Here is a 23,945-nt window from a genome sequence, read left to right as displayed (position 1 = left end):
TTGTAAGGGCATTTTGGGGGTGCGATCATTTACGCCAAATTTAATGGTGTATGGGGAACTTGGAAGATTTCTACTTGAACTTCAAATGAAGTTAAAGTTGGAATGTTTTGGCACAAGCTAGCAACAAATGATATACACAAGTATTGGGTAAACTGTATAAGGTACTTTGATATATGCATGAACATGGAGGTTATGATAACAAAAAACGAATTGACTAAATATGCATCAGATCTAGATGATTGTCTATGACTAGCATGTCTTGAAAGTCTACTACTTGAACTGCACCTGGAGTTGGTGACAGTGCTGGGGTTGGTGACTCTGCTGGAGGTGGTGACACTGCTGGAGTTGGTGACACTGCTGGGGTTGGTGACACTGCTGGAGTTGGTGACTCTGCTGGAGTTGGTGACAGTGCTGGGGTTGGTGACACTGCTGGAGTTGGTGACTCTGCTGGAGTTGGTGACTCTGCTGGAGTTGGTGACAGTGGTGGAGTTGGTGACACTGCTGGAGTTGGTGACACTGCTGGGGTTGGTGACACTGCTGGAGTTGGTGACACTGCTGGGGTTGGTGACACTGCTGGAGTTGGTGACAGTGCTGGGGTTGGTGACACTGCTGGAGTTGGTGACTCTGCTGGAGTTGGTGACAGTGCTGGAGTTGGTGACAGTGCTGGGGTTGGTGACAGTGCTGGAGTTGGTGACTCTGCTGGAGTTGGTGACACTGCTGGAGTTGGTGACACTGCTGGAGTTGGTGACTCTGCTGGAGTTGGTGACTCTGCTGGAGTTTGTGACACTGCTGGAGTTGGTGACTCTGCTGGGGTTGGTGACACTGCTGGAGTTGGTGACAGTGCTGGTGCTAGGGTTGGTGACACTGCTGGAGTTGGTGAAGGTGGTCCAGTCTGTATAAATATGCAAATGAATTATAAGTTGTTATCTTAAAATTTATTGTATTGTATTAGAAATCTATATACCAAAAACAGGTTTGCTGCTATGTTACATACAAATATTCTAAGAATATAATCAATTTAAGGTAACATCTGAATAAATTATCCATAAAGTGGTTAAATTTACTGTCAAATTTTACAATTTTATAATAAAGGTTAGGTTGGTTCAAGTTGACTTCATATTCAATTGTCAATACATATTAGAACGTATCTTGGTCATATGACCGATTCAAGGTAACATCAAATACAATAACCCAAATAATTGTCAAATTTACAGAAAGATGCTTGAAATTATGAATATACCAAAAACAGGTTTGCTGTTATATTATATACAATTATTCTAAGAATATAATCAATTTAAGGTAACATCTGAATAAATTTTCCATAAACTGGTTAAATTTACTCAAAAATTTTACAATTTTATTAAAAAGGGTTTGGTTATTTCAAGTTGATTTCAATTACAATTGCAATAACTATTTTGAAAGTATCTTTGTCATATGACCGATTTAAGGTAACATCAATTACAATTATCCAAATAATTGTATAATTTACAGAAATATGCTTGAAAATGATCGATATACCAAAAACAGGTTTGCTGTTATATTACATACAATTATTCTTAGAATATAATCAATTTAAGGTAACATCTGAATAAATTATCCATAGAGTGGTTAAATTCACTTAAAAATTTTACAATTTTAATATCAAGGTTTGGTTGGTTCAAGTTGACTTCAAATATAATTGTCAATACATATTAGAAAGTATCTTGGTCATATGACCGATTTAAGGTAACATCAAATACAATTATCCAAATAATTGTCAAATTTACAGAAAAATGCTTGAAAATGATCAATAAACCAAAAACAGGTTTGCTGTTATATTATATACAATTATTCTAAGAATATAATCAATTTAAGGTAACATCTGAATAAATTTTCCATAAACTGGTTAAATTTACTGACAATTTTTTAGAATTTTATTATTAAGGTTTGGTTGGTTCAAGTTGACTCCAAATACAATTGTCAATACATATTAGAAAGTATCTTGGTCATATGACCAATTTACGGTAACATCAAATACAATTAATCCAAATAATTGTCAGATTTACAGAAAAATGCTTGAAAATGATCAATAAACCAGAAACAGGTTTGCTGTTATATTATATACAATTATTCTAAAAATATAATCAATTTAAGGTAACATCTGAATAAATTTCTCATAAAGTTGTTAAATTTACTGAAATATTTCAATTTTATACAGAAGGTTTGGTTGGTTCAAGTTGACTTCAAATACAATTGTCAATACATATTAGAAAGAATCTTGGTCATATTACCGATTTAAGGTAACATCAAGTACAATTATCCAAATAATTGTCAAATTTACAGAAAAATGCTTGAAAATCATAAATATAACATAAACAGGTTTGCTGTTATATTACATACAATTATTCTAAGAATATAATCAATTTAAGGAAACATCTGAATAAATTATCCATCAAGTGGTTAAATTTACTGAACATTTTTACAATTCTATTATAAAGGTTAGGTTGGTTCAAGTTGACTTCAAATACAATTGTCAAAACATATTAGAAAGTATCTTGGTCATATGACTGATTTAAGGTTACATCAAATACAAATATCCAAATAATTGTCAAATTTACAGAAAAATGCTTGAAATGATCTATATACCAAAAACAGGTTTGCTGCTATGTTACATACAAATATTCTAAGAATATAATCAATTTAAGGTAACATCTGAATAAATTATCCATAAAGTGGTTAAATTTACTGTCAAATTTTACAATTTTATAATAAAGGTTAGGTTGGTTCAAGTTGACTTCATATTCAATTGTCAATACATATTAGAACGTATCTTGGTCATATGACCGATTCAAGGTAACATCAAATACAATAACCCAAATAATTGTCAAATTTACAGAAAGATGCTTGAAATTATGAATATACCAAAAACAGGTTTGCTGTTATATTATATACAATTATTCTAAGAATATAATCAATTTAAGGTAACATCTGAATAAATTTTCCATAAACTGGTTAAATTTACTCAAAAATTTTACAATTTTATTAAAAAGGGTTTGGTTATTTCAAGTTGATTTCAATTACAATTGCAATAACTATTTTGAAAGTATCTTTGTCATATGACCGATTTAAGGTAACATCAATTACAATTATCCAAATAATTGTATAATTTACAGAAATATGCTTGAAAATGATCGATATACCAAAAACAGGTTTGCTGTTATATTACATACAATTATTCTTAGAATATAATCAATTTAAGGTAACATCTGAATAAATTATCCATAGAGTGGTTAAATTCACTTAAAAATTTTACAATTTTAATATCAAGGTTTGGTTGGTTCAAGTTGACTTCAAATATAATTGTCAATACATATTAGAAAGTATCTTGGTCATATGACCGATTTAAGGTAACATCAAATACAATTATCCAAATAATTGTCAAATTTACAGAAAAATGCTTGAAAATGATCAATAAACCAAAAACAGGTTTGCTGTTATATTATATACAATTATTCTAAGAATATAATCAATTTAAGGTAACATCTGAATAAATTTTCCATAAACTGGTTAAATTTACTGACAATTTTTTAGAATTTTATTATTAAGGTTTGGTTGGTTCAAGTTGACTCCAAATACAATTGTCAATACATATTAGAAAGTATCTTGGTCATATGACCAATTTACGGTAACATCAAATACAATTAATCCAAATAATTGTCAGATTTACAGAAAAATGCTTGAAAATGATCAATAAACCAGAAACAGGTTTGCTGTTATATTATATACAATTATTCTAAAAATATAATCAATTTAAGGTAACATCTGAATAAATTTCTCATAAAGTTGTTAAATTTACTGAAATATTTCAATTTTATACAGAAGGTTTGGTTGGTTCAAGTTGACTTCAAATACAATTGTCAATACATATTAGAAAGAATCTTGGTCATATTACCGATTTAAGGTAACATCAAGTACAATTATCCAAATAATTGTCAAATTTACAGAAAAATGCTTGAAAATCATAAATATAACATAAACAGGTTTGCTGTTATATTACATACAATTATTCTAAGAATATAATCAATTAAAGGTAACATCTGAATAAATTATCCATCAAGTGGTTAAATTTACTGACAAAATTTACAATTTTATTATAAAGGTTAGGTTGGTTCAAGTTGATCTCATATTCAATTGTCAATACATATTAGAAAGTATCTTGGTCATATGACCGATTTAAGGTAACATCAAATACAATTATTTATCCAAATAATTGTATAATTTACAGAAAAATGCTTGAAAATGATCGATATACCAAAAACAGGTTTGCTGTTATATTACATACAATTATTCTTAGAATATAATCAATTTAAGGTAACATCTGAATAAATTATCCATAAAGTGGTTAAATTTACTGAAATATTACAATTTTATAATGAGGTTTTGTTGGTTCAAGTTGATTTCAATTACAATTGTCAATGAATATTAGAAAGTATCGTTGTCATATGACCGATTTAAGGTAACATCAAATACAATTATCCAAATAATTGTCAAATTTACAGAAAAATGCTTGAAAATGATCGATATACCAAAAACAGGTTTGCTGTTATATAACATACAATTATTCTTAGAATATAATCAATTTAAGGTAACATCTCTATAAATTATCAATAAAGTGGTTAAATTTACTGAAAATTTTTACAATTTTATCATAAAGGTAAGATTGGTTCGAGTTGACTTCAAATACAATTGTCAATACATATTAGAAAGTATCTTGGTCATATGACCGATTTAAGGTAACATCAAATACAATTATCCTAATAATTGTGAAATTTACAGAAAAATGCTTGAAAATGATCAATATACCAAAAACAGGTGTCCTGTTATATTACATACAATTATTCTAAGAATATAATCAATTTAAGGTAACATCTGAATAAATTATCCATCAAGTGGTTAAATTTACTGAACATTTTTACAATTTTATTATAAAGGTTAGGTTGGTTCAAGTTGACTTCAAATACAATTGTCAATACATATTAGAAAGTATCTTGGTCATATGACCGTTTTAAGGTAACATCAAATACAATTATCCTAATAATTGTCAAATTTACAGAAAAAATGCGTGAAAATGATCAATATACCAAAAACAGGTTTTCTGTTATATTATATACAATTATTCTAACAATATAATCAAATTAAGGTAACATCTGAATATTATCCATAAAGTGGTTAAATTTACTGATATATTACAATTTTATAATGAGGTTTTGTTGGTTCAAGTTGATTTCAATTACAATTGTCAATGAATATTAGAAAGTATCGTTGTCATATGACCGATTTAAGGTAACATCAAATACAATTATCCAATTAATTGTCAAATTTACAGAAAAATGCTTGAAAATGATCGATATACCAAAAACAGTTTTGCTGTTATATTACATACAATTATTCTTAGAATATAATCAATTTAAGGTAACATCTGAATAAATTATCCATAGAGTGGTTAAATTCACTTAAAAATTTTTACAATTTTATTATTAAGGTTTGGTTGGTTCAAGTTGACTTCAAATACAATTGTCAATACATATTAGAAAGTATCTTGGTCATATGACCAATTTAAGGTAACATCAAATACAATTATCCAAATAATTGTCAAATTTACAGAAAAATGCTTGAAAATGATCAATAAACCAAAAATAGGTTTGCTGTTATATTACATACAATTATTCTAAAAATATAATCAATTTAAGGTAACATCTGAATAAATTATCCATAAAGTGGTTAAATTTACTGAAATATTACAATCTTATAATAAGGTTTTGTTGGTTCAAGTTGATTTCAATTACAATTGTCAATGAATATTAGAAAGTATCGTTGTCATATGACCGATTTAAGGTAACATCAAATACAATTATCCAAATAATTGTCAAATTTACAGAAAAATGCTTGAAAATGATCGATATATCAAAAACAGGTTTGCTGTTATATTACATACAATTATTCTTAGAATATAATCAATTTAAGGTAACATCTCTATAAATTATCAATAAAGTGGTTAAATTTACTGAAAATTTTTACAATTTTATTATAAAGGTAAGATTGGTTCAAGTTGACTTCAAATACAATTGTCAATACATATTAGAAAGTATCTTGGTCATATGACCGATTTTAGGTAACATCAAATACAATTATCCTAATAATTGTGAAATTTACAGAAAAATGCCTGAAAATGATCAATATACCAAAAACAGGTGTCCTGTTATATTACATACAATTATTCTAAGAATATAATCAATTTAAGGTAACATCTGAATAAATTATCCATAAAGTGGTTAAATTTACTGAAGAATTTTACAATTTTATTATAAAGGTTAGGTTGGTTCAAGTTGACTTCAAATACAATTGTCAATACATATTAGAAAGTATCTTGGTCATATGACCAATTTAAGGTAACATCAAATACAATTATCGTAATAATTGTCAAATTTACAGAAAAAATGCGTGAAAATGATCAATATACCAAAAACAGGTTTGCTGTTATATTACATACAATTATTCTTACAATATAATCAAATTAAGGTAACATCTGAATATTATCCATAAAGTGGTTAAATTTACTGATATATTACAATTTTATAATGAGGTTTTGTTGGTTCAAGTTGATTTCAATTACAATTGTCAATGAATATTAGAAAGCATCGTTGTCATATGACCGATTTAAGGTAACATCAAATACAATTATCCAAATAATTGTCAAATTTACAGAACAATGCTTGAAAATGATCAATAAACCAAAAACAGGTTTGCTGTTATATTATATACAATTATTCTAAGAATATAATCAATTTAAGGTAACATCTGAATAAATTATCCATAGAGTGGTTAAATTCACTTTAAAATTTTACAATTTTAATATTAAGGTTTGGTTGGTTCAAGTTGACTTCAAATACAATTGTCAATACATATTAGAAAGTATCTTGGTCATATGACCGATTTAAGGTAACATCAAATACAATTATCCAAATAATTGTCAAATTTACAGAAAAATGCTTGAAAATGATCAATAAACCAAAAACAGGTTTGCTGTTATATTATATACAATTATTCTAAGAATATAATCAAATTAAGGTAACATCTGAATAAATTTTCCATAAACTGGTTAAATTTACTGAAAAATTTTTACAATTTTATTATTAAGGTTTGGTTGGTTCAAGTTGACTTCAAATACAATTGTCAATACATATTAGAAAGTATCTTGGTCATATGACCAATTTACGGTAACATCAAATACAATTATCCAAATAATTGTCAGATTTACAGAAAAATGCTTGAAAATGATTAATAATAAAAAAACAGGTTTGCTGTTATATTATATACAATTATTCTAAAAATATAATCAATTTAAGGTAACATCTGAATAAATTTTCCATAAAGTTGTTAAATTTACTGAAATATTTCAATTTTATACAGAAGGTTTGGTTGGTTCAAGTTGACTTCAAATACAATTGTCAATACATATTAGAAAGAATCTTGGTCATATTACCGATTTAAGGTAACATCAAATACAATTATCCAAATAATTGTCAAATTTAAAGAAAAATGCTTGAAAATGATCGATATACCAAAAAACAGGTTTGCTGTTATATTACATACAATTATTCTTAGAATATAATCAATTTAAGGTAACATCTGAATAAATTATCCATCAAGTGGTTAAATTTACTTACAAATTTTACAATTTTATAATAAAGGTTAGATTGGTTCAAGTTGACTTCAAATACAATTGTCAATACATATTAGAAAGTATCTTGGTCATATTACCGATTTAAGGTAACATCAAATACAATTATCCTAATAATTGTCAAATTTACAGAAAAATGCTTGAAAATCATAAATATACCATAAACAGGTTTGCTGTTATATTACATACAATTATTCTAAGAATATAATCAATTTAAGGAAACATCTGAATAAATTATCCATCAAGTGGTTAAATTTACTGAAAATTTTTACAATTCTATTATAAAGGTTAGGTTGGTTCAAGTTGACTTCAAATACAATTGTCAAAACATATTAGAAAGTATCTTGGTCATATGACTGATTTAAGGTAACATCAAATACAAATATCCAAATAATTGTGAAATTTACAGAAAAATGCTTGAAATGATCTATATACCAAAAACAGGTTTGCTGCTATCTTACATACAATTATTCTAAGAATATAATCAATTTAAGGTAACATCTGAAAAAATTATCCATCAAGAGGTTAAATTTACTGAAACATTTTACAATTTTATAATAAAGGTTAGGTTGGTTCAAGTTGACTTCAGATTCAATTGTCAATACATATTAGAAAGTATCTTGGTCATATGACCGATTTAAGGTAACATCAAATACAATAACCCAAATAATTGTCAAATTTACAGAAAAATGCTTGAAATTATGAATATACCAAAAACAGGTTTGCTGTTAATTATTATATACAATTATTTTAAGAATATAATCAATTTAAGGTAAGATCTGAATAAATTTTCCATAAACTGGTTAAATTTACTGAAAAATTTTATAATTTTATTGAAAAAGGTTTGGTTATTTCAAGTTGATGTCAATTACAATTGCAATAAATATTAGAAAGTATCTTTGTCATATGACCGATTTAAGGTTACATCAAATACAATTATCCAAATAATTGTCAAATTTACAGAAAAATGCTTGAAATGATCTATATATCAAAAACAGCTTTGCTGCTATATTATATACAATTATTCTTAGAATATAATCAATTTAAGGTAACATCTGAATAAATTATTTATAGAGTGGTTAAATTCACTTAAAAATTTTACAATTTTATTATTCAGGTTTGGTTGGTTCAAGTTGACTTCAAATACAATTGTCAATACATATTAGAAAGTATCTTGGTCTTATAACCGATTTAAGGTAATATCAAATACAATTATCCAAATAATTGTCAAATTTACAGAAAAATGCTTGAAAATGATCAATATACCAAAAAACAGGTTTGCTGTTATATTATATACAATTATTCTAAAAATATAATCAATTTAAGGTAACATCTGAATGAATTCTCCATAAAATGGTTAAATTTACTGATTTATTACAATTTTATAACGAAGGTTTGGTTGGTTCAAGTTGACTTCAAATACAATTGTCAATAAATATTAGAAAGTATTTTGGACATATGACCGATTTAATGTAACATCAAATACAATTATCCTAATAATTGTCAAATTTACAGAAAAATGCTTGAAAATCATAAATATACCATAAACAGGTTTGCTGTTATATTACATACAATTATTCTAAGAATATAATCATTTAAGGGAACATCTGAATAAATTATCCATAAAGTGGTTAAATTTACTGAAAATTTTTACAATTTTATTATAAAGGTTAGGGTGGTTCAAGTTGACTTCAAATACAATTGTCAATACATATTAGAAAGTATTTTGGTCATATGACCGATTTAAGGTAAAATCAAATACAACTATCCTAATAATTGTCAAATTTTCAGAAAAATTCTTGAAAATGATCCATAAACCAAAAACAGGTTTGCTGTTATATTATATACAATTATTCTAAAAATATAATTAATTTAAGGTAACATCTGAATAAATTTTCCATAAAGTGGTTAAATTTACTGAAATATTTCAATTTTATAAAGAAGGTTTGGTTGGTTCAAGTTGACTTCAAATATAATTGTCAATTAGGAGATAACTGTATTGTATTTTAAGCTCCGACGGCATCAATTGGGGATTTGATGGTCGCAAATTAAGTTTACTGGCGACGCGTTAGCGGAGACAGTAAACGGGTATTTGCGACCATCAAATCCCCAATTGATGCCGTCGGAGCTTAAAATACAATATTGTTATCTCCATTCTAATGAAACTGACAGAAAACAACGTTAAAACGTGTATTTAAAATCTGTTATATGCCGTCTGCGCTTGCGCGTACGTCCCATGGCATCAATTGTCAATTGATGCCATGTAAGAAAGTGACGTTATCCAATCAAAATGAACATTACAAACGTTGTTGCATTAAAATACATATTAGAAAGTATCTTGGTCATATTACCGATTTAAGGTAACATCAAATACAATTATCCTAATAATTGTCAAATTTACAGAAAAATGCTTGAAAATCATAAATATACCATAAACAGGTTTGCTGTTATATTACATACAATTATTCTAAAAATATAATCAATTTAAGGGAACATCTGAATAGATTATCCATAAAGTGGTTAAAAATTACAATTTTATTATAAAGGTTAGGGTGGTTCAAGTTGACTTCAAATACAATTGTCAATACATATTAGAAAGTATCTTGGTCATATGACCGATTTAAGGTAACATCAAATACAATTATCCTAATAATTGTCAAATTTACAGAAAAAATGCGTGAAAATGATCAATAAACCAAAAACAGGTTTGCTGTTATATTATATACAATTATTCTAAAAATATCATCAATTTAAGGTAACATCTGAATAAATTTTCCATAAACTGGTTAAATTTACTGAAATATTTCAATTTTATAAAGAAGGTTTGGTTGGTTCAAGTTGACTTCAAATACAATTGTCAATACATATTAGAAAGTATCTTTGTCATATTACAGATTTAAGGTAACATCAAATACAATTATCCTAATAATTGTGAAATTTACAGAAAAATGCTTGAAAATGATCAATATACCAAAAACAGGTTTGCTGTTATATTATATACAATTATTCTAACAATATAATCAAATTAAGGTAACATCTGAATAAATTATCCATAAAGTGGTTAAATTTACTGAAATATTACAATTTTATAATGAGGTTTTGTTGGTTCAAGTTGATTTCAATTACAATTGCAATAAATATTAGAAAGTATCGTTGTCATATGACTGATTTAAGGTAACATCAAATACAATTATCCAAATAATTGTCAAATTTACAGAAAAATGCTTGAAAATGATCGATATACCAAAAACAGGTTTGCTGTTATATTATATACAATTATTCTTAAAATATAATCAATTTAAGGTAACATCTGAATAAATTATCCATAGAGTGGTTAAATTCACTTAAAATTTTACAATTTTATTATTAAGGTTTGGTTGGTTCAAGTTGACTTCAAATACAATTGTCAATACATATTAGAAAGTATCTTGGTCATATATCCGATTTAAGGTAACATCAAATACAATTATCCAAATAATTGTCAAATTTACAGAAAAATGGTTGAAAATGATATATATACCAAAAACAGGTTTGTTGTTATATTATATACAATTATTCTAAAAATATAATCAATTTAAGGTAACATCTGAATAAATTTTCCATAAAGTTGTTAAATTTACTGAAATATTTCAATTTTATACAGAAGGTTTGGTTGGTTCAAGTTGACTTCAAATACAATTGTCAATACATATTAGAAAGAATCTTGGTCATATTACCGATTTAAGGTAACATCAAATACAATTATCCAAATAATTGTCAAATTTACAGAAAAATGCTTGAAAATGATCGATATACCAAAAAACAGGTTTGCTGTTATATTACATACAATTATTCTTAGAATATAATCAATTTAAGGTAACATCTGAATAAATTATCCATCAAGTGGTTAAATTTACTTACAAATTTTACAATTTTATAATAAAGGTTAGGTTGGTTCAAGTTGACTTCAAATACAATTGTCAATACATATTAGAAAGTATCTTGGTCATATTACCGATTTAAGGTAACATCAAATACAATTATCCAAATAATTGTCAAATTTACAGAAAAATGCTTGAAAATCATAAATATACCATAAACAGGTTTGCTGTTATATTACATACAATTATTCTAAGAATATAATCAATTTAAGGAAACATCTGAATAAATTATCCATCAAGTGGTTAAATTTACTGAAAATTTTTACAATTCTATTATAAAGGTTAGGTTGTTTCAAGTTGACTTCAAATACAATTGTCAAAACATATTAGAAAGTATCTTGGTCATATGACTGATTTAAGGTAACATCAAATACAAATATCCAAATAATTGTGAAATTTACAGAAAAATGCTTGAAATGATCTATATACCAAAAACAGGTTTGCTGCTATCTTACATACAATTATTCTAAGAATATAATCAATTTAAGGTAACATCTGAAAAAATTATCCATCAAGAGGTTAAATTTACTGAAACATTTTACAATTTTATAATAAAGGTTAGGTTGGTTCAAGTTGACTTCAGATTCAATTGTCAATACATATTAGAAAGTATCTTGGTCATATGACCGATTTAAGGTAACATCAAATACAATAACCCAAATAATTGTCAAATTTACAGAAAAATGCTTGAAATTATGAATATACCAAAAACAGGTTTGCTGTTAATTATTATATACAATTATTTTAAGAATATAATCAATTTAAGGTAAGATCTGAATAAATTTTCCATAAACTGGTTAAATTTACTGAAAAATTTTATAATTTTATTGAAAAAGGTTTGGTTATTTCAAGTTGATGTCAATTACAATTGCAATAAATATTAGAAAGTATCTTTGTCATATGACCGATTTAAGGTTACATCAAATACAATTATCCAAATAATTGTCAAATTTACAGAAAAATGCTTGAAATGATCTATATATCAAAAACAGCTTTGCTGCTATATTATATACAATTATTCTTAGAATATAATCAATTTAAGGTAACATCTGAATAAATTATCCATAAAGTGGTTAAATTTGCTGAAAAATTTACAATTTTATTATAAAGGTTAGGTTGGTTCAAGTTGACTTCAAATAAAATTGTCAATACATATTAGAAAGAATCTTGGTCATATGACCGATTTAAGGTAACATCAAATACAATTATCCAAATAATTTTCAAATTTACAGAAAAATGCTTGAAAATGATCAATAAACCAAAAACAGGTTTGCTGCTATATTACATACAATTATTCTAAGAATATAATCAATTTAAGGTAACATCTGAATGAATTTTCCATAAAGTGGTTAAATTTACTGATTTATTACAATTTTATAACGAAGGTTTGGTTGGTTCAAGTTGACTTCAAATACAATTGTCAATACATATTAGAAAGTATCTTGGTCATATGACCGATTTAAGGTAACATCAAATACAAATATCCAAATAATTGTCAAATTTACAGAAAAATGCTTTTAATGATCTATATACCAAAAACAGGTTTGCTGCTATATTACATACAATTATTCTAAGAATATAATCAATTTAAGGTAACATCTGAATAAATTATCCATAAAGTGGTTAAATTTACTGACAAATTTTACAATTTTATAATAAAGGTTAGGTTGGTTCCTGAAAATTTTATATGTAATGAGGAAATAATATTTCTATGGGTTCCGAGTCATGTTGGAATCCTTGGAAACACAGCTGTAGACCTTGAGGCAAAGAATGCCCTGGGTGACCCTCTATCTAACTGTGATATACCATATACTGATTTTAAATCTAATATTAGAGAATATGTTTTTAATATATTGAAAAATAAATGGAGTAAAAAAGACGATAATAAATTGCATGAAATTAAACCTAATTTAGGCAAACCTTTTGATAATATTATGTGCAGAAAAGATCAGTGTGTTATTACTAGATGTCGTATTGGTCATACTAGAATAACACACGAGTATCTTTTAAAAAATGAAGATGAACCACAATGTGTTCCTTGCAACTGCAAGTATACTATTAAACATGTTTTAATTAATTGTATTGACTTTGCTGATATTCGTAAGAAGCATTTCAATGTCAATAATATGTATGATTTATTTAATAATGTTCCATTTACAAATATTGTTGCTTTTTTAAAAGAAATTGGAATTTATTATAAAATATAAAAATGTTATTATATTTAAATCGATTTTAATTTTTATCACGTTATTTTACTGTTGATTTTTATTTGTATATAATCAATTTGCTTTAGTCAAGAATTTTAGTGTATTGAAGGACCTTTTGTCTTATTTTAAAAATATGCTTTAAATTGTAAAAATATTCGAATTAGCTCTCGCCGCGATATAGCCTTTTTGTGCTTATGCGGCGTAAAGCAACCAACAATCAATCAATCAATCAATTTTATAATAAATGTTAGGTTGGTTCAAGTTGACTTCAAATACAATTGTCAATACATATTAGAAAGAATCGTGGTCATATTACCGATTTAAGGTAACATCAAATACAATTATCCTAATAATTGTCAAATTTACAGAAAAAATGCGTGAAAATGATCAATAGACCAAAAACAGGTTTGCTGTTATATTATATACAATTATTCTAACAATATAATCAAATTAAGGTAACATCTGAATAAATTATCCATAAAGTGGTTAAATTTACTGAAATATTACAATTTTATAATGAGGTTTTGTTGGTTCAAGTTGATTTCAATTACAATTGTCAATGAATATTAGAAAGTATCGTTGTCATATGACCGATTTAAGGTAACATCAAATACATTTATCCAATTAATTTTCAAATTTACAGAAAAATGCTTGAAAATGATCGATATACCTAAAACAGGTTTGCTGTTATATTACATATAATTATTTTCACAATATAATCAAATTAAGGTAACATCTGAATAAATTATCCATAAAGTGGTTAAATTGGCTGAAAAATTTTACAATTTTATTATAAAGGTTAGGTTGGTTCAAGTTGACTTCAAATACAATTGTCAATACATATTAGAAAGTATCTTGGTCATATGACCGATTTAAGGTAACATCAAATACAATTATCCTAATAATTGTCAAATTTACAGAAAAAATGCGTGAAAATGATCAATAAACCAAAAACAGGTTTGCTGTTATATTATATACAATTATTCTAAAAATATCATCAATTTAAGGTAACATCTGAATAAATTTTCCATAAACTGGTTAAATTTACTGAAATATTTCAATTTTATAAAGAAGGTTTGGTTGGTTCAAGTTGACTTCAAATACAATTGTCAATACATATTAGAAAGTATCTTTGTCATATTACAGATTTAAGGTAACATCAAATACAATTATCCTAATAATTGTGAAATTTACAGAAAAATGCTTGAAAATGATCAATATAACAAAAACAGGTTTGCTGTTATATTATATACAATTATTCTAACAATATAATCAAATTAAGGTAACATCTGAAGAAATTATCCATAAAGTGGTTAAATTTACTGAAATTTTTTAAAATTTTATTATAAAGGTTAGATTGGTTCAAGTTGACTTCAAATACAATTGTCAATACATATTAGAAAGTATCTTGGTCATATGACCGATTTAAGGTCACATCAAATACAATTATCCTATTAATTTTGAAATTTACAGAAAAATGCTTGAAAATGATCAATATACCAAAAACAGGTTTGCTGTTATATTACATACAATTTGTAATGACTCCCATCTATTCTTTGCGGGCATTAAATAATGGACTTCATTAAAGATAACCGTTTTATTTATTGTCATATAATCCACTCTATTAACACAATGTAGCATGAATAACAAAGGTATGCTGGTGCTCAATGAATGATTACAAATGTTGACAGGTAAGTATAACTCCAAACTGAACGTGAACATCAAACGTAAACGGTAAAAAGCTGAAAGAACAAATAAAAACTCAATATAAAACCTATCAATCAAAAAGATTTGCCAAAACATACAAAAATACAAAGTTGGCTTATGACACTAATTGTGTTCCATACATTCACATAAAAAATACAAGTATTAACAATATATCAAGTTTGTAACATAACTGTGAGTCAAAACTGGTGTGTACAGCTTTTAATGTGTTGAAAACTCGACAAGTATCAAAAATTATGTATGCAAATTATGACACGAATTGCTTTCCATACTTTAAAAATAACGAAATGAGGGGGGTGCTATGAATCCTACAAAAATTACCAAAAAGGGTATTTGAATGTTTATAGAACATTTTTATAGTGTAAATGTTGTATCTGTGTGTTTACAAGTAATAACAAACGGTTGTGAAACAATAAAACAAATAATCTGGTGACGTGGCATATTTGTCATCATTGTCATTTTCCCAACGTTTTATACGTCATCAAAACACAATACATGTTATATATGTTTACAATAAACAGTTCTTCAAATTGTCAATATGTTATAAACTTACACTGTGCCGGAATCTGGCAGATATATCAATAAATGATGCTGAATCATCAACGTGAGCATGTAAATAAGGGGAAATTACAAAAGAGGGGAAAGTAACGAAGAAGATAGTAAATGTAAGTCAACTTTCGGAAACATCATGAAATAATTACAGACGAGTCAGTACACTCCCCGTCTGGCATGCTATTTATGCCACTACACTATTCATAAGTTCTTGACAATAGCACAAGTTCTGTCACTGGTCTAACGAAGAAAGCTGGTTTTACACAGTCTTTGTCCACAGTACGCACTATACGAATTTCTACCTTACGTACTAAATTGTCAGCACTAGGGAATGTTTTAGTGACTATTCCCATTGGCCAACTTAAGCGATTAACTTGATTGTCCTTGAGCAACACAACATCTCCTTCTTGAATGTTTTCTCTTTCTTGAGTCCATTTCTGTCGACATTGTAAAGTTTGCAAGTATTCCACTCGCCAACGTTTCCAGAAAACGTTTGAAAGGTATTGTACACGCTTCCACTGTGCATAATACATGTCTTTACAATCGAATGACACATCCTTTGGAATTAATACACTAGGCTTTTGAGTGATGATAAGATTAGGTGTGAGAGGTAATGGCTCATCAGAGTCCGTAGGTACACATGTTAAAGGCCTGGAGTTAATTATCGCAGACACTTCCGCTAACAATGTTACTAACACTTCATGTGATAGTTCTTTTCCAGGAAGTTCTGATAACATAGAGTCCAGGATTGATCGCGTTGTTTTTATCATTCTTTCCCATATACCTCCCATATGAGATGAATGAGGTGAATTAAAATGCCACTCTATGCCATTATCATATAAATGTTCCTTTATTGGTCCATCTTCTACATTGATACTATCAATACCTAGTTGGTCAGTGGCTCCGACGAAATTAGTACCTCTGTCAGACCTAATTAGTTTTACTTCCCCTCGAATAGCTATGAAACGTTTGAAGGCGTTAATAAATGACGAGGAAGTCATTTCCTCTACTACTTCTAGGTGAACACCTCTTGTGACTAGACATGTAAAAATGATGGCCCAACGCTTTGCGTTCGCAACGCCACCTCTAGTGCGTCGGCTTATGACGGACCAAGGTCCAAAGGTGTCAATCCCTATAGATGTAAATGGTGTTTCAGGGATCACACGGTCTTCAGGCAAGTCAGCCATTTTTTGTTGTTCGGTATGCCCTCGAAGCTTGCGGCAAGTTATACACTTGTAAATTATTGATGAAACAAGACGCTTTTCACCTACTATCCAGTATCCTCCTGTTCGTATAGCTCCTGATGTAAATTGTCTTCCTTGGTGTTTTATCTTTTGATGAAAGTACCGTATTATTAAAGTTGCAATCCAATGTTTACTAGGTATTAAGATTGGATTCCTTTCATCGGGTTGTACATTTGCCATTTTGATACGCCCACCAACACGCAGAATGCCTTCATTGTCAATAAATGGACTTAACTGCAACAGTGCACTATTTCCACGTAGTGGCCTGCCATTTTTAATACAATCAATTTCGTCTGAAAAGATCTCGTTTTGCACAACTCCAACAACGAACATCTCTGCATCCCTGAAACGACACCTAGTTTCTTTTGAGATTTTATTAACAAGAAAGTTCTTTATCAGCGCAATTGATCTAACAAGTGACTTCCAGTTTCCAAATCTTTCGAATCGTTGTGATCCTAAGGAGAGTTTCTCGAGACTCGTTGTTTTTCTAGTTGTAATGTCAGGACGTATTTCGTTATCTGTGTCAGGATTGATGAGAGAAAATCTTTCAATAGTTTGATCGGCGTCCTTTTTTATCACCGGACCAGATAGCCATATACTATTTTCTAATTTCGAAGGAATTATTGATCGAGTTGCCAGATCGGCTGGGTTGCCATCTGTATGCACATAAGACCATTGCTCGGAATTTGACACTGTGTGGATTTTCGCAACACGGTTTGAAACATAATTGTAAAATCGTCGTGATGAATTGAAGATGTACCCTAGTACAACTTTACTGTCGGTATAATAGTGAATATCAGACAAAGGTATATCTAACTGGTCGGATATTGTTTGTCCTATTTCTGTTGCTAGCAAAGCTCCACATAGTTCTAAGCGTGGAATCGTATGACTGTGACTGGGTGCAACCTTTGCCTTTCCCATAATAAAACCAAAATTCTTATCGTCATCTAGTTGTATGTAACCAACTGCGGCTATTGCCTTCTCTGATGCGTCAGAATAAATGTGTATCTTCCTTGTTTTCGCTAAAGTAAATGAAGTAGGTACAAACATCCTTTTGAATTTTACTGTTTCCAAATCAAAGAGTGACGTTCTCCAAGATTCCCACTCGTTGTAAACCTCTTCCGGTAACGGTTCATCCCACATGATCTGTCCTGTCATAACTGATCTGAGCAGTAATTTTCCTTTAATAGTTACTGGCGCTAAGTATCCAAGAGGATCAAATATACTGTTTATTGTTGACAATAATCCTCGACGAGTATACGGTTTGACATCTCTATCGATGTAATACATGAAAGTATCAGTTTCAAGGTCCCAGTTCATACCAAGGCTATGTTGTATTGGAAGAATATCGGAACTTAGGTCGAGATCCTTAAGACTCTTTGCAAGATCTTCATTATCAAACGAATGCATAACTTCCTCAACATTTGAAGATATCTTGTGTAGTCGAATGTTACCAATAGATTTTAAAGCTGACTTAGTTCTCTTCATGAGATCAATTGCTTCGGCGCTAGAAGGTTTCGAAGTTAAACCATCATCAACGTAGAAATCTCTAGTGACAAAATCAAGCATATCGGAGCCAAACTCATTTTCTCCTTCCATGGCAGTTTTTCTAAGTCCGTATGACGCAATTGCAGGACTAGGACTATTGCCGAATACGTGCACACACATGCGATACACTGTTAGAGGTTTGTCAAAATCATTGTCGGTGTACCAGAAAAATCGTAGATAGTCTCTGTGTTTTTCATCAACTTTAAAACTGTAAAACATTTGTTCTATATCGCCCATGATGGCCACTTGCTCCCTACGGAAGCGGAGCAAAACACCGATTAGATTATTCGTCAAATCTGGTCCACTAAGCAACACATTGTTAAGAGACACGCCATCAAATTGTGCAGAGGAATCAAACACAGCACGAAGTTTCCCAGGTTTCTTGGGGTGATAAACCCCGAATATTGGCAAATACCATTGTTCCTGATCATCGTTGATATGTGGGGCCTTCTCAGCGTGACCCTTTTCTAGACTTGTATTCATGAAAGTGAAGAAATGTTCACGCTTCTGAAGATCTTTACGAAGATTTGCATCTAGACCTTTGGCTCTTTTCCATGCTAGATTTCTGTTATTTGGTAGAACTTGACGATCTTGTCGAAACGGTAATGGGGCGGACCAATTGCCACGTGAGTCCTTCCAAAAGTTTGTATCCATAGATTCTATAAATTTTCTGTCATCACGAGACAGTCCAGGTTTATCATCATCAGGACGGCGAATAAACACATCTTTGCCAATGTTGTCGTATGCACTTTCATTAACTTCAAGTGTACGCACTTCATCAATTTTAAGTTCACTTGTACACGGTGGAAATATCGATATTCTATCTGAAGAAAGTAAGTATGTCTTTTTAACACGAGTTTCGTCTGGATAGTGCAGTTTTCCGAGACAAGTTTCACCAATAACTGTCCATCCCAGAGGAAGTTTTTGTGCATAAGGCGCATTCCCAGATTCAATTCTTTGATCAAGCACGTGATGAGCAGAAATGAGATCACGTCCAATTAAGAGCAAGATTTCGGACTCTTCGTCAAGAGGTTCGATAAATTCCACGAGATCACTGAGATGATTATGAAACAAAACAACTTCTTGAGTAGGTATTTCGTCTTTAGAATCTGGAATGAGGTTACACTCTAAAATGTCAGGCACATGTAATTGAGTTTGTTTATCTAATGACTCGACGACTAAACCACTAAGCTTTCGACCAGATGCTTGAGATTTTCCGGAACATGTTGACAAGGTAAAATCAGAGACACTCGTTGATCCAAAGTAATCGAAGAGTTCCGATTTTCCTAAAGTCCTATTCGATTGATCGTCCATTAAAGCATATACTTTTAGCCTTCTATCAGGATTGTCACTACGATACACTTCTACCGGTATTATCTTTGCGCATGATTTGCCACCAAATTTATCCATGCAAATCTGTGTGCATGCTGATTGTATAGGAGTTTGAACTTCATGTTCCACATCAACAGGCTCCCCGCCATGACCTGATGGCTCTGTAGACTGTTGATCTCGATTTTTTATGTGCAGTGCTGTAGGGTGATCTGTTTTTCCACACTCCCCACATTTGATTGCGTTAGGACAGTTCCGTTTAAAATGTGATGCTGACAAGCAACATCCGAAACATAATTTGTTCAACTTCAAAAATTGTCTACGTTCTTGTATTGGCTTTGACTTGAATGTTCTACAATCATTAAGTGTATGGTTTGTACCATGAATCAAACATTTCTCACGTGGATCCACACTTTGACTCCTCTCATTTTTTGTTTCAGCGAAGTCTGTTTTCCTGGTACGAACGTCATTAAGTTTCCCTTTTGTTGTTGGTAGTTTATCCTTAAAACCAGTGTTTGCCTGTTGACTGTCATATAAAAAACTTGGATTGTTCTTTACCTTACTTTGTTGCTGAATAAACTGAGCAAATACATGAAATGGCGGATAAATTGTTTTGTTTTTATCGTTATAATTAACGGCCATAGTAGTCCATCGTTCCTGAAGCTGATATGGAAGCTTAGCTACGATTGGTGTTACACCAACTGATGAGTCAAAATAGGAAAATATAACCTTGTAATTGTCATTTTCTTTCACGGATGATATCTCTGACAAGATATCTGACAGATCATACAACTTAAAATAATCTTTATTTGTAATGCGTGGAAAAGCTGCTAGTTTTGTCTTGAGTGCACTATCGATAAGCTCTGGGCTACCATACCTTTCATTCAATCTCTCCCAGATTAGCTTTAGAGCTCTTGACGGATTGTTAGTATTCGCAGCTTTGATACTTTGAACTTGTGTTTTAGAACTAGGACCAGTCCACTTTAACAATAGGTCTATTTCCTCACTTGAATCTGCATCAATCTCTTTCACTATTTTCTTGAAACTGTCCTTCCAAGATGGATAATACTCGGGTTTGTCATTAAAAATATTGAACCTTGACATTAAGAGATCACGTTTTAGCAAGAAACGTGTGAAATCAGTAGCAAGAGTTCTATCACTCGGATAAGGATGATTATCTGACACATGCGTATCTGCAATAATATTTTTTCTTGGAATGAACGAGTTGGCGTGTGGGTCTAATGTTCCACTGACATGTGTGTTTTCTTGATCGATATGAGTTGAATGTTTGTTTTCTTTATCGATATGAAATGCATCAGTGTTTTCTTTGTCGATCTCAATTGAACTAATTTGTTTCTGAACATGATTAATATATGCAGCAGTTTTTGATTTCGAATCAAGTGGTGGTTGATCAGGCAACACTTGTGACATATTTTCATCGCATTCATTTTGCAAAGCATTAGCCTCCGCTTCAACTGCTGCTGCTTCCTTCTGTCGAGAAAGCAGGTCTAAATCGGCTTCAATGTCGGCCTTCTTGCGTTCTACTTTTGCTGATTCTATCGACCTTTTCTCTTCTATAAGAGCCTTCTCCTTCAATAATAAAGTTTCTTTCTCTGCAAAATGAACTTTCACCTTTGCAGCTTCAGCTTTGGCCCTTGCTCTTGCAAGAACTGATGAAGAGGAGGAACTATGTGTTTTTCTGGATGAGTGGCTTCTCCTAGAACTTCTGCTAGCTAAGGAATTCTCTCTCTCTATAGCACGTAACTCATTAATGAATGTGTTCATTCGTTTACTTTCTGTTTCCACAAATTGCGTAAAATCTTGCATTTCACCTGATAGTTTATGAACTTCATCCATGCCTTCAGCAGTGTTAGTCCTCGAAAGAAAATCTAAGTATTCTTTACAAATTGTGTCATAACGTACAGTTCCACTCATGAATTCTGTTTTTAGCTCCTGTAATGATGTTAACTCATTTGAATACGGTTCAATGTTTCTTGCTAAAAGCTGAAGGTCACTTTTTACGATTTGCATTTTCAACAGAAATTTTCTTTGTTTGTTTTCAAAAAGTTCTTTACCACTCTCAGTAAGTGTGCGTAATCTTTTATCGATATCCGCAGTGTTGATCATCTCGGATGTAGTACTTGACGCAGAGTTAGTATTGTCTTCTATACCAGCCATCTTGAATGCCGGGTAAGTTATATCACTAGCCAGTCAAATCTCCTTAGTCTTTTTACTGTAATGACTCCCATCTATTCTTTGCGGGCATTAAATAATGGACTTCATTAAAGATAACCGTTTTATTTATTGTCATATAATCCACTCTATTAACACAATGTAGCATGAATAACAAAGGTATGCTGGTGCTCAATGAATGATTACAAATGTTGACAGGTAAGTATAACTCCAAACTGAACGTGAACATCAAACGGTAAAAAGCTGAAAGAAAAATAAAAACTCAATATAAAACCTATCAATCAAAAAGATTTGCCAAAACATACAAAAATACAAAGTTGGCTTATGACACTAATTGTGTTCCATACATTCACATAAAAAATACAAGTATTAACAATATATCAAGTTTGTAACATAACTGTGAGTCAAAACTGGTGTGTACAGCTTTTAATGTGTTGAAAACTCGACAAGTATCAAAAATTATGTATGCAAATTATGACACGAATTGCTTTCCATACTTTAAAAATAACGAAATGAGGGGGGTGCTATGAATCCTACAAAAATTACCAAAAAGGGTATTTGAATGTTTATAGAACATTTTTATAGTGTAAATGTTGTATCTGTGTGTTTACAAGTAATAACAAACGGTTGTGAAACAATAAAACAAATAATCTGGTGACGTGGCATATTTGTCATCATTGTCATTTTCCCAACGTGTTATACGTCATCAAAACACAATACATGTTATATATGTTTACAATAAACAGTTCTTCAAATTGTCAATATGTTATAAACTTACACTGTGCCGGAATCTGGCAGATATATCAATAAATGATGCTGAATCATCAACGTGAGCATGTAAATAAGGGGAAATTACAAAAGAGGGGAAAGTAACGAAGAAGATAGTAAATGTAAGTCAACTTTCGGAAACATCATGAAATAATTACGGACGAGTCAGTACACAATTATTCTAAGAATATAATCAATTTAAGGTAACATCTGAATAAATTATCCATAAAGTGGTTAAATTTACTGAAGAATTTTACAATTTTATTAAAAAAGGTTTGGTTATTTCAAGTTGATTTCAATTACAATTGCAATAAATATTAGAAAGTATCTTTGTCATATGACCGATTTAAGGTAACATCAAATACAATTATCCAAATAATTGTCAAATTTACAGAAAAATGCTTGAAAATGATCGATATACCAAAAACAGGTTTGTTGTTATATTTAATACAATTATTCTTAGAATATAATCAATTTAAGGTAACATCTGAATAAATTATCCATAGAGTGGTTAAATTCACTTAAAAATTTTACAATTTTATTATTAAGGTTTCGTTGGTTCAAGTTGACTTGTAATACAATTGTCAATACATATTAGAAAGTATGTTGGTCATATAACCGATTTAAGGTAACATCAAATACAATTATCCAAATAATTGTCAAATTTACAGAAAAATGGTTGAAAATGATCAATACACCAAAAAACCGGTTTGCTGTTATATTATATACAATTATTCTA

General features: G+C 29.7%; 2 protein-coding genes across 3 annotated transcripts; both read right to left on the bottom strand.

The window, feature by feature from the left end:
• Positions 1–214: 214 nt before the first annotated feature.
• On the bottom strand, positions 215–15,413 carry LOC139493953 (uncharacterized). The gene is made up of 2 exons (XM_071282124.1): positions 15,378–15,413; positions 215–892 (listed from the first exon to the last, which is right to left on the bottom strand). The coding sequence occupies exons 1-2, from the start codon at positions 15,411–15,413 to the stop codon at positions 215–217; spliced, it is 714 nt and encodes a 237-aa protein (XP_071138225.1).
• Positions 15,414–15,429: 16 nt separating this feature from the next.
• LOC139495068 (uncharacterized) lies at positions 15,430–23,374 on the bottom strand. 2 transcript variants are annotated; one of them, XR_011657251.1, is made up of 3 exons: positions 23,217–23,374; positions 16,126–22,681; positions 15,430–15,589 (listed from the first exon to the last, which is right to left on the bottom strand). XR_011657251.1 is itself a non-coding variant. In XM_071283220.1 (2 exons), the coding sequence occupies exon 2, from the start codon at positions 22,421–22,423 to the stop codon at positions 16,322–16,324; it is 6,102 nt and encodes a 2,033-aa protein (XP_071139321.1). In that variant the 5' UTR covers positions 22,424–22,681; positions 23,217–23,374; the 3' UTR covers positions 16,043–16,321. The 2 variants fall into 2 exon arrangements, 1 of the variants encoding a protein (XP_071139321.1); XM_071283220.1 differs by lacking the exon at positions 15,430–15,589 and having other exon boundaries at positions 16,043–22,681.
• Positions 23,375–23,945: the final 571 nt, after the last annotated feature.

The sequence above is a fragment of the Mytilus edulis genome, chromosome 11 (genome assembly GCF_963676685.1).
Source record: "Mytilus edulis chromosome 11, xbMytEdul2.2, whole genome shotgun sequence".
NCBI classification, from domain to species: Eukaryota; Metazoa; Mollusca; class Bivalvia; order Mytilida; family Mytilidae; genus Mytilus; species Mytilus edulis.
Note: the sequence above shows the minus strand (reverse complement) of the source record. Positions and strands in the feature narration are given on the sequence as shown.

Bases quoted from the DNA above. Each gene is read 5' to 3' on its own strand.
- LOC139495068 (XM_071283220.1), bottom strand. From the start codon at position 22,423: ATGGCTGGTATAGAAGACAATACTAACTCTGCGTCAAGTACTACATCC.
- LOC139493953 (XM_071282124.1), bottom strand. From the start codon at position 15,413: ATGCCCGCAAAGAATAGATGGGAGTCATTACAAATT. The intron at 893-15,377 runs GTATGTAATATA...ATATTTATACAG, and splicing joins GATGGGAGTCATTACAAATT to ACTGGACCACCTTCACCAAC.